We start from the raw sequence: 11,795 nt of genomic DNA, 5'->3' as shown, positions 1-11,795 counted from the left end.
AAAGAGACACTTCTGTGTGAGGAGCTGTGTAGGATCCTTCTGAACCCAGTTGGTCTCTGGGATTCTGCTTCTGCCCCAAGCAGGTCATTTTGCCGGCATGGGGGCAGAATCACTGAGGCCAGCTTCCAGGTTTAGAGCTACAGTTACTAGCTCTGTGACCCACTAAATTCCTTGACCCTGCTATGAAAGAAGGGTCCCACTCCAGTAGTTGGGAGGATCAAGGTAACAGTGAGCCACAATGCTCTGTTAGCACCAGGGAGAGGTGAAGGGAGCAGGAAGGGACTTGGGGACACTACAGGGATGGCCAGAAGCAGGCCAGCCTGCAGGCAGTGAACCTGGACAGCAGGGGTAATCCAGACAGGTCAGCCTAGAACCTCACAATTACAGAAACCATGTGAGACTTCTCAGGTACAAACTGCTGGGCTCCATTTCCTGGAACTAGATTCCTGAGAGGTGGGTGTTATCCCTCCCATTTTAGCCTTCTGATGTTGACCCCACAACACTAAGCCAGGCTAGATGCTCTAGTTTGCTTTCTGTTGCAGGCAGCAGTCAGGAAAATAGGACAGTATTACAGCCAAGATAACAAGGCACACATCTTTATTTCTTTTGTACTGACAGTTGTTATAATAGCATGTAAAACATCAATGAAGAAACAAACTGCTCAACAGACTATAACGTGGAGTAGGCACTGCCCACAGAATTCAACAGAGGCCCTCCTGCCCTCCACCCCAACCCAATCCATAAAAGATAAGCTGCTTTTAGCTGTCATCCTTTCCCCCTGTACGGGGAGGTGGAAGTCTATGATTGGTTAGGGTGGCAGGTTATAGGAGTAGGGCGGGGATTCAATCCCAGAAGGTAACTCCTCTAAATCTGCTTTCCATGGCCCAGGCTGCCTGAAGACCAGGGGCAGAAAGGGACAGGTCAGGCCAGCTGGGGATCCAGGGGAATGTGGGCACCATGGCCCAGTGAAATGCACATGGTCCAGGAACCAGTCAGCCAAGGTTGGAGGAGCCAGTGTGGGTATTGCCTCCCCCAAAGGAGGTCCTGGTCCCCCTCTTCATTCTGCAGTCTGTGCTTCTCTCAGAAGGGGTTACGGCCACTGGGCCCAGCAGAGGTTAGCAGTACACCTGGAGTAGGGGTGCCCCTGAGGAGTCTGTGTCGGTGCCCTGGAAGGATGAATCATGGCTGGCTGGGTATCCTGAGGGGAAAGAAAAGGAAACAGACTGAGAGGAGAGGGAAGAAGCTCACCCAAGCCCCAAGAGCAGGGAGAAGCCTCCTGAGAGGGAGCAGAGTGGGTCTTGAGCCTGGGCTTAGAGGCTGGGATCCCATACTTCCAGCTTGAGTGTTCTGGGCACCATCCCCCTGCTGGTTAAGGGGCAGCCCCCTGAATCTTTCCCAACTGAACCCTTTAGGCTAGCTTGCAGAATAGGGATGGCATCTGTGGCTTCTCAGGCTTCTTGTCCCTTTCTGATCCCATCTTCACCCACCCCAGGAGGAAGTTGGGAGAAGGGCATGTGGGGGCCCCTAGGGTAGTCCCCTCTCCTCGCCACACTCCTCATCAGGTCAGGACCAAACCTGGGGCTCCAAAAGGCCTCAGTTTCCTGGCGATGGCATCTGCGGTCGTCTCTTGGGAGATCTGCACTGTGAGTTCTAGAATGTGAACATGAATGGGTCAGCAGTCATCATCACATCTTTTTTTTTTTTTTTTATCCTCACCGGAGGATATTTTTCCATTTTTTGTTCAGATAGAGCGGGAGGGAGAGAGAGGAAGGGAGAGAGAGAGAGAGAGAGAGAGAGAGAGAAACATCGACGTGAAGGGACACATTGAGTGGCTGCCACCTGCATGACCAACCAGGGCCGGGGACAAACTGCAACCTAAGTACGTGCCCTTAGTGGGAACCGAACCCGGGTCTCTCCTGACCGCAGGCCGACGCTCTAACCACTGAGCCAAACTGGCCAGGGCCATTATCACATCTTTTCAACTCCAGTCCCCACTTCTGCCCCCAGCACAGTGAGGGGAGAGGCCACTCACCACTCACCACTGGGCTAGAGAAACCATGTTAAAAACAAAGACTTTGCCTGGCTGGTGTGGCTCAGTGGTTGAGCATAGACCCATGCACCAAGAGGTCACCAGTTCGATTCCCGGTGAGGGCACATGCCCAGGTTGTGGGCCTGGTCCCCAGTGGGAGGCAGGCAGCGGGCGGCCGGTTGATGTTCTCTCTCATTGATGTTTCTATCCCTCTCCCTTTCTCTCTCTCTAAACCTTTCTCAATAAAGAAAAAAATTAAACAAAACAAAACACAAAGGTTTTGTGTGTGTGTGTGTGTGTGTGTGCACGTGCTCATGAGTTCACACAGTGGTGGGTGGTGGGTGGTGGGTGTTTTGGTTAGGCCAGAACAGATCAGAGATCCAAATTCATATGAATTCCTGAGTCCTGTTAACCAGGCCAGGCCTGGAAGCCACTCTGGCAGGTGGTAGCAAGAGACAGAAGGAGTGTGTTAAGGGATTGGAGAGGAGTTGAGAAAAAAAAGGAAGAGCAGGGATTGGTTAAGGGTTGGGCCCACAGTGGCCAAAGACCCCAGCATTACCCTCCCTTGTCCAGAGCCTCCTCCATTCTGCCCTTCAGCCCTGTGGAGCCCCACCTACCATCCTGGCTGAGCCCAGAGCCCACCATGGTCTCATGGCCACTGTCAGGGGCAATGGCAGCAGGGGCAGCAGCCCGCGTTGAACGTCCCTCTGTGGTCTGAGGTCGGGTACGGCTCTTGCGGGTGCTGATGCGAATAATGCCGCGTACCAGGCGACCCTCAGCATCCTGCTCATCCAGGTGGTAGTCCTGTGTGATACTGCTGATAAGGTCCGAGATCTTACTGGTCTTCTCCAGGAACACAGTGTCTGACGTGCACTTGGCCAGCTCGTCAATCTGGTGTACGCTGAACAACTCTGTCAGCTTCTTGAAGATAAGCACATCGATCTCTCTGCTCGACATGGAGCCACTGCCTATCTCAGGCAGGTCCAGGTCCGACTCATGGAAGGAGTAGTACTCCTCAGAGCCTCGGTGGCTGCTGGCAAGGGTGCTGGGCAGGCTGTGCCGCATGGGTGGGGGCTCGGCCAGTGGCTCCTTGCAGCAGGAGTCCGCATCAGGGGCTGGGGCAGTGGTGCTGCGATAGGGATATACAGGGATGCCTTTGAGCTTGACGTCAGGGTAGCTGAAACTACTACCCATGGTTGACTTGAGCCGCTGCCCATCTCGGCGGCTGGGGGGTGCACAGTCGGGACTGGGGGGCACTCCATTGTGCTCCTTGGCCCAGTTGGCTTCTGCAGCCCCATCAGAGGAATCCCCAGTGGACAAGCAGGGACTGCAGCCACGCACACAGGCTCCGCAGCGCTGGAGGCAATCCCGGCAGCGGCGGAAGCAGAAGGCAGCCAGGCACCAGTCCCACACCCAGGGCCGCCAGAGCAGGCAGCAGGCTTGGGGCTCAGCAGCAGGTTCAGCGGAGCCAGAGATGAAGGTAAGGCTCTCAGGCCCATGGTGGCCAGGATCCTTGGGGTCTGGCCTACGAGTGCGGCGGCTCGGTTGGGGCTGTGATGACTCATCATAGGTCTCCAAACATAGCTCCGTTGGCTGCTCCCAGGGTCCCAAGCGTGGGGGCCCAGATGATGGGCGGGGATGTCCAGGGCGGGGCATGTTTCATTACATGGTTTGCTGCAGCAAGACACCTGTGGGGAGGCCAGGAAGGAGTTAGGATCAGAAGTTAGGGACAAGCTCCTGTGCCAGCCTGAGAAGCTTTCAATTTCTGGTTTCTGAGAGGCTTGTGATGTGAACCAGCCCAAGTGTGCCCACAGAACCTCATCTAGTGTTCCCTTCCTCCCCAAGGAGGAAGTTTTCTATGTGGTCTAACCTACATGTCCAAATCTCCTGGGACTTCATACCCAGTAGAATGACTACTATTGAAACAAACAAAACAAAACAAAACAGAAAGTGACAAGCATTGGAGAGAATTTGGAGAAGTTGGAACTCTCGTGCATTGCTGGTGGGAATGCAGAACGGTGCAGCTGCTGTGGAAAACAGTTGGGCGGTTTCTCAAAAAATTAAACATAGACTGCCCAATTTGGCTCAGCAGTTAGAGCGTTGGCCCTCAGACCAGAGAGTCTCCAGTTCGATTTCAGTCAAGGGCACGTACCTCGGTTGCAGTTCGTCCCCGGCCCTGGTCAGGGTCATGTGGGAGGCAGCCAGTGGATGTGTCTCTCTCACATTGATGTTTCTCTCTCTCTCTCTCCCTCTTCCTCCCACTCTATCTGAAAGTAAATGGAAAAATATACTCAGGTGAGGATTTAAAAAAAGAAGAAAAGATTAAAAGAAAAATTAAACATAGAATTACAATATGATCCAGCAATTCCACTTCTGAATATATAGAAAAGGACTGAAAACAGGGACTTAAACGTATTTGTACACAAATGTTCACAGCAGCATTGTTCACAATAAGCAAAAGGTGGAAAAAACCCAAAGGTCCCTTGATGGATAAATGAATAAAATGTGATGTACACACACAATGAAATACTGTTTAGCCCTGAAAAGGAATAAAATTTTGATACATGCTACAACACAGATTAGCCTTGAGACATTGTGCTAAGTGAAATAAGCCTGACATAAAAGAACAAATATTGTATGGTCCTACTCATATGAAATATCTAGAATAGTCAAATTCATAGAGACAGAAAGGAGAATGGTGGTTGCCAGTGACTGGGGGCATGGGGAATGGGGAGTTAGTGTTTAATGGGTAAAGTTTCAGTTTGGGAAGATGTAAAAGTTCTGGAAAGCCCGGCCGGTGTGGCTCAGTGGTTGAATGTTGACCCATGCACCAAGAAGTCACCAGTTTGATTTCTGGTCAGGGCACATGCCCAAGTTGTGGGCACAATCTCCGGGGTGGGGGGGGGGGGTGGGGAGGACAGGCATGCAGGAGGTGGCCAATAGATGTTCTCTCTCCCTCTCCCTTCCTCTCTCTCTAAAAATCAATTTAAAAAAAAATTAAAAAGAAAAAGTTCTGGAGATGGATGATGGTGATGGTTACACAACATTGTGACTGTTTCATGCCACAAGAATGTATGATTAAGATGATTTTTTAAAATATCAAAATGGTAAACTTTATGTTATGGATATTTTACCACATAAAAAGAAAATATCCTGGGATTTTGATATCGGGGGAATGGTCTCCCCCAGTTTCTTCCCACTGTTGATAAGCCCACCCAGCACAGAGTCTCTGAGGCTGCTCAACAAATGCCTTTCCATGTGACTTGCCTCAGAACCTGATCATTACCACCTTCTCTCTCTTACCCTCCTCCTTCAAATTAGAGGTAGGAATATAATAGTTACCCCATCAATATTTCAATCTGGCTCAGATTTGCTCTTCTAGCAACATTTAACACCAAGCAGTTTTGCTCCCTTTGATTAGACAAGGAAGCTGAGCCACAAAATACATCTGCTTTCCCTTTATGACTTGGTTTCTTTCTTTAAAAATTTTTTTCTTTATTGATTTTAGAGAGAGAGGAAGTGAGAGGGAGAGAGAGATAGAAATATCGATGAGAGAGAACATCGACTGGCCGCCTCCTGTATGCCCCCACTGGGGATCAGGCCCACAACTTGGGTATGTGTCCTGACTGGGAATCGAACCGGCAACCTCTTAGTGCATGGATCGATGCTCATCCACTGAGCCATACAGGCTGGACATAACTTGGTTTCTTGCAAGCTCAGAGCTAAGACTTTACTCATTACATAAATACTGAGCCTGGCCCTGTTTTAGGTAATATAGAACCAGAGATGAATGAACTATAGACCCTGTTCTTGTGATTTACACATGGTTTTGTAGGGAAAACAGATGCTTAAAGGCTCATTACATGGGACATGTAGTTTAGATGAGGCATTATGGGAGTAACTCTGCCAGAGGGAGTCGGGGAAACATTATATACTGATATATTTGGGAGGCTCTTTCATCATATGTAGGGGTTTACAGGACAGTAACTCTCCTTAGCCTGGATTTTCTAAAATATTGATTCCTTATCTTTTAAACCATGATTTAATGGCACTGGGATTCTAGACAGTAACTTTCCTTAGCCTGGATTTTCTAAAATATTGATTCTTTATCTTTTATTTTATTTATTTATTTTATCCTCATCCGAGGACATTTTTCCATTTTTTGTTCAGATAGAGTGGGAGGGAGGGAGAGAGAGAAATACCAATGTGAAAAGGACACATCAAATGGTTACCACCCGCATGACCCAACCAGGGCCGGGAACAAACTGCAACTGAGGTACGTACCCTTAGTGGGAACTGAACCCGGGTCTCTCTGGACCACAGGCCAATGCTCTAACCGCTGAGCCAAACTGGCCAGGGCTGATTCCTTATCTTTTTTTTTTTTTTTTTTTATCCTCACCCGAGGACATTTTTCCATTTTTTGTTCAGATAGAGCGGGAGGGAGAGAGAGGAAGAGAGAGAGAGAAACATCGATGTGAAGGGACACATCGAGTGGCTGCCACCCGCACAACCAACCAGGGCCGGGGACAAACTGCAACCGAGGTACGTGCCGTCAGCGGGAACCGAACCCGGGTCTCTCAGGACCGCAGGCCGACGCTCTAACCGCTGAGCCAAACCGGCCAGGGCTGATTCCTCATCTTTTAAACCCTGAAAACTGCCCTGGCCAATTTGGCTCAGTTTTTAGAGCGTTGGCCTGCGGACTGAAGGGTCTCAGGTTTGATTCCTTGTCAAGGGCATGTATTTGGGTTGCAGGTTTGATCCCCAGCTCTGGTAGGCGTTGTGCAGAAGACAATCAACCAATCGATGTGTCTCTCTCACATCGATGTTTCTCTCTCTCTCTTCCTCCCTCCCTTCCACTCTAACTAAAAATCAATGGAAAAATATCCTCAAGTGAGGATTAACAAACACCAATCCCCAAAAATCTGGAGAAACTTGGCAAATGCCACTTTAAATAAATGATCAAACTTAACATCACCAATAATGGGATATACTGATATCATGTGCCTCTTGATACTATGCACTAAGAAAGATACAGCATAATTTATGAAGTATTCCTGCCAAAAATATATAACCTGAATGTAATCATGAGGAAACACCAGACAAGCCCAAGTTGAGGGACGTGACAACTAAGTGCAATTGTGATCCTGGACAAGAAGAAAAATTGGAAATTGAATAATGTGGATAACTGGTGAAATTTAAAAGTTGACTATATATTATCCAATAGTATTGTATCAATGTTAAATTTTCTGAATTTGATTACTATAGTTATATAAGATAATGTTCTTGTTCTTAGGAAATATACACTGAAGCATTTTAGGGGTAAAGGACTGCATGATATCTGCAACATCTCAAAAGAGTCCCCCCAAAAAACAGAAGGTGTATGTGTGTAGAGAGAGTCAGGGAGGGAGGGATTTTTAGCCATGGGGAATGGGGATGAGGAGGATATAGGAGTTCTTTAACTATTCCTACAACTCTTCAACACACTTTGCTGTCCCCATTCAGCACTCCTTCTCCAAGGACCCTCCAGAACGCCAAGTCTCTCTCCCCACAGTCTTCTGCTGGGCTGTCAGCTGAGTTGGTCTTGAACCAATTGTTTGACCCTGAGGGACAGGGACCATATCTGATTCTTTTCTGCCTCAGTGTCTGAAACAGGTTTGGGTACAGTAAGTGCATCAGGGAACTGAAACATTGTGTGACCTCAGGGTACGAGGACCTTGGGTGGAAATAAAAAGGACTTAGACTCTAGGCTGACCAGAGTGGAGGTAGCAGTGTCTGGATGGGTGTGTGTGTGTGAAACCCTCTCCAAAGATATAGAAACTGAAATTGTGATAGTCCCTCACAGCCCAGAGAGGCAAGGCAAAAACCTCTGCCTTGGCTTGAGCAATGTGGGGGTGGGAATGGATTCATTCATTCACTCAATTAACAAATATTAACTGAGGGCCTGTGTGTCAGACACTGTTCTAAATTCTGTGGACATGGTGATAAAACAGACAAAATACTCTAACCTCAGGAGTTTGCATTCTAGTGAAAGTTACTTATTGATGGCTTACGTTGTTCTATGTGCTTTAAATATATTAAACTAATTAATTATCACAACCCTATTTGTGTTATTATTCTTATTCTTACTATACTGAGGCACAGAGAGGCTAAATAAGTTGTCCAAAGCCACACATTTATTTATACCCAACCAGCCTGGCCTAGACTCTTATCCACTACCACATCCCATCTATTAGTTGGAATAAAGGGGCAAAGTGGCCAACTGCCAACTCCATGGACAAGCCTGTGCCTGAGGAGGGCCCACAGAGGGAGCCCTGACTCTTTCAGGCTCAGACCTTGGATGAGAACAGTGAGTGCATCTACACTGTTCCAACCACAATGAGCTCTGAGGTACCTGGGGTTTGTAAGAACAAGGGATTACTTAGGGTCTGGGTCACTGTCTCCTCCTCCACCTCTAAGGCTTTAGGATTTGCCACTAATCATTAAATTCATCCAACAAATATTTACTGAGCACTTATCATGTGCCCAGCACTGTGCTAAATGCTGAGGAAACAGCAGTGAATGGATTAGAAACAGGCTCCAGCCCAAGAGGACTTTTGCTTTATTTAACACTCACAATTGCCCTGTATTATACCTCCAATTTACAGATGAAGAGTCTGAAGCCCAGAGAGCTGAAGTGATAGAGAGCGGGAAAGGGATAGAGCTGGATTTGTACTGTGGTCCGCCAGACTCCAGGGCCCATGTAATTTGCTCTGTGCCACACATGGGAGTGGGATGGAGGGAAGGGGAGCAAAACCTGAGGTAAGGACAATGGCTGGCCTCAGTTTTCCCTCCCTTCTAGGCCCTGAACTCTCCTGAAGACAAACTCAGCCCATTTCATCTAGGCTGTATCTTCCTCTCAGTGCTGCTGCCCCCACCTGCAAAATCCTAGGAACACTGGTCATTTGGTTTTGTGAGGAGAAGGGCACCTGCTTCTGTTGTCCTCTGGGGCGAGACTCTAGGTTTATTTCCTCAAGATTTTTTTTTTCTTTCTTTCTACTTATTTATTGATTTGAGAGAGAGAGACAGACAGACAGACATCGATTTGTTGTTGCACTTATTTATGCATTCATTTGTTGATTCTTGTATGTGCCCCGATGGGGCATCAAACCCACAACCTTGGTGTATTTGGACAACACTAACCAACTGAACAACCCAGCCAGGGCCAGCAGTTTCCTCATCTTTAACAAGAGGAGAGATGCGTATCTTCAAGCACCAGGTGAGGTTTAAATGAGATATTGATTGCATACAGGGGTTTTAGCACCTGGGAGAGACTGGGTATTGGGAGCCCCAAGGCACCGCAGAGATCTTCCTCAGGGTCAGAGGCTCCCAGACCCGCCCTCCCCACACTTCTTATTGATGCTTTTCTCCACCTCAGTCCCTGAGAACACACACAGGGGTCTGTCACCCTCCAGACTCCCTCCTTCCTCTTCCCAAGGTCCCCAGGACATGCCCGGCTGCACTGGCCTCTGCCCCACACCCGTGCCCGTTCGAGTCTTGCACACCGGGCCGGGAGGGACACCCCAATCCTGCTCAGGAAACAGCCGTCGGTTCTCGCGCCCGGCATCCGTGCACCTTCGGTCTCCTGCTCCAAAGGCTCAGCCCGAGACACCCGCATCCGCGGGAACCTAGTCCGGGGCATGGGCGAGCCAGACCCCGACACTGCCCCTCGGACTATCACAGCCCCTACCCCAGCAATGCCCTGGGGGCGAGCACCACCCTCTCCAGCTGCAGAGGCCGTCCTCCCGCGGCGGCCCCAGCCTCCCTCCCGCCCTGACAGCTCCTCAGGGTGTGCACGGCCCCCGCCCCAAGCCAGCGCAGCCCTAAGGGCGAATACGGCCCCCTCACCCCACTCAGCCGTCCCGGCCCAGGCGTCTGCTCAGGCCGCTCCCCGGCCCGGCCCGCGCACCCCGGAAGTGGGAGGGTGGTCCCCGAGGAACCGGCCCCGGGACCCTCCCCCGCCCGCGCGCAGCCTCGGAGGTCTCTACACACTGGTCCCGTCCCGGTTCGCGCCCCCTCAGGCCCGCGCAGGGCTTACCTGTCCCGCCAGGTGAGCGCCTCCGGCTCGGCCCCTCCCCCCGCCCCCTTCCCCCCTGCCGCTCACCTGGGGTGCAGGTAAGCGTCTTGCGCGAGCACTGCACGGGCCGCCGCTGGGGACACACTTCCTGCCTCCGCGAAGCGCCGCCGCCGCTCACCTGGGTCAAGGCCCCGCCCCTGGCGCTAGGCTGTCACCGAGGCCAGGCTTGGGCGCTCTGCCTGCGGACTCTGAGAGTTGTCCTACGCCTAGCTTGGGTAAGTGAGGCCTGGCGGGCAGAGGGGCAGACGCTGGGACCCAGTCTCCTCTTCTGTGGGCCGGTGGTCCTAGCACCTCCGAGCTCCAGGAGCGCTTGCCAGGCCTTAACGGCTCAGCTCAAAGGACATGTATCCTGGGAAGCCTTCCCTGACCCCCTAGGCATGTCTGATTTTCTGTTATATAAAACAGTTTTCTAAACTTCTTTATCATAATACTCAGATGTCTCCTATCTCCTCCTTTAGCCTTCGACTTTGAGGACAGGGTCTGAGTCTTGTTCTCAATGCTCCTGTAGTTTAGGACTTGGCATATACTAGGTGCTCAGCAGATATTCTTGACTGCATGAACCACTGGCCTCTGATTTCTTCCTTTTCCCTCAGGCAGAATTGGAGGCCTCAGGGATCTTTGCTTGCTGGTGAGTTCACCTTCTCTGTTCCAGGAAATCTGCAGAAGACAAGTACCTGTGCTCTGAGAGGAGGTGGCTGGGCTATGCAGTCCTGAAAGACACACCCAACATTAGCAGAAGTGGCCAAAATGGGCCATGATCACCCCATCCCATGGGCAACATCCATGGGTGGCAAGAAGTCAGGGCTGATTATCCTGGGTTCTTGTTCCCCTTAATAACTTAATAACAATAGCACCAATAAATAAGTGACTTTTAGGGAGCATCTCTAGGATCCATACTAAACCCCTTACTTAAATAGTATTATTATTATTATTATTATTTATTTATTTATTTTTTTTATTAATCCTCACTTGAGGATATTTTCCCATTGATTTTCAGATAGTGTGGAAGGGAGGGAGGGAGAGGGAGGGAGGGAGGGAGAGAGAGAGAGAGAGAGACATCAATGTGAGAGACACACATCAATTGTCTGTCTGCCTCCTGCACGACTCCAACTGGGGCCGGGGATCTAACCTGCAACACAGGTATGTGTCCTTGACACATTTAACCCGAGTCCCTTCTGTCTGTGGGCCGATGCTGCAACCACTGAGCCAAACTGGCCAGGGCTACATAGTAGTATTTAATCCTTCCACTAGTCTCTGAGGTGGGGCAGGTGTTATTCCTATTTTACTGATAAAGAGACTGAGGTTTAGGAATGGGAAATTATTTGCTCAGGCAGTTAGCACAAACTGTGTGACGTAGGGCAAGGCACTTTCCTTTTCTAAGCCTCATCTGTGGAGATAATAGTACCTCTTTCCAACTGGGAAAATTAAAAAAGATAATGGATGCAAAGTGAAATAAAGGCTATAGGAAAAGATAACTGAAGGTAAGAATTGATAAGTGGAAGGAATTCAGTACTACCTAACCCCCTTCTCCAGGTGTACCAAAAATACAGGACCTCCCAACCCCAGGACCCCTTTCACTTCCCATCCCCAGAAGGAAATACTGTGAATTAGGACAGAGCCCTCTGTTTGCCCTGTTTGGGTTGGGCCCTTTGC

General features: G+C 49.9%; 1 protein-coding gene across 1 annotated transcript; it reads right to left on the bottom strand.

Moving 5' to 3' along the window:
• Positions 1–684: 684 nt before the first annotated feature.
• Positions 685–10,229, bottom strand: KDF1 (keratinocyte differentiation factor 1). The gene is made up of 4 exons (XM_036256989.1): positions 10,104–10,229; positions 2,647–3,717; positions 1,576–1,650; positions 685–1,198 (listed from the first exon to the last, which is right to left on the bottom strand). Exons 2-4 carry the CDS (start codon positions 3,683–3,685, stop codon positions 1,116–1,118), a joined length of 1,197 nt encoding a protein of 398 aa, XP_036112882.1. The 5' UTR covers positions 3,686–3,717; positions 10,104–10,229; the 3' UTR covers positions 685–1,115.
• Positions 10,230–11,795: the final 1,566 nt, after the last annotated feature.

Source organism: Molossus molossus, unplaced genomic scaffold (assembly GCF_014108415.1).
Source record: "Molossus molossus isolate mMolMol1 unplaced genomic scaffold, mMolMol1.p scaffold_m16_p_12, whole genome shotgun sequence".
Taxonomy (NCBI): Eukaryota; Metazoa; Chordata; class Mammalia; order Chiroptera; family Molossidae; genus Molossus; species Molossus molossus.
Note: the sequence above shows the minus strand (reverse complement) of the source record. Positions and strands in the feature narration are given on the sequence as shown.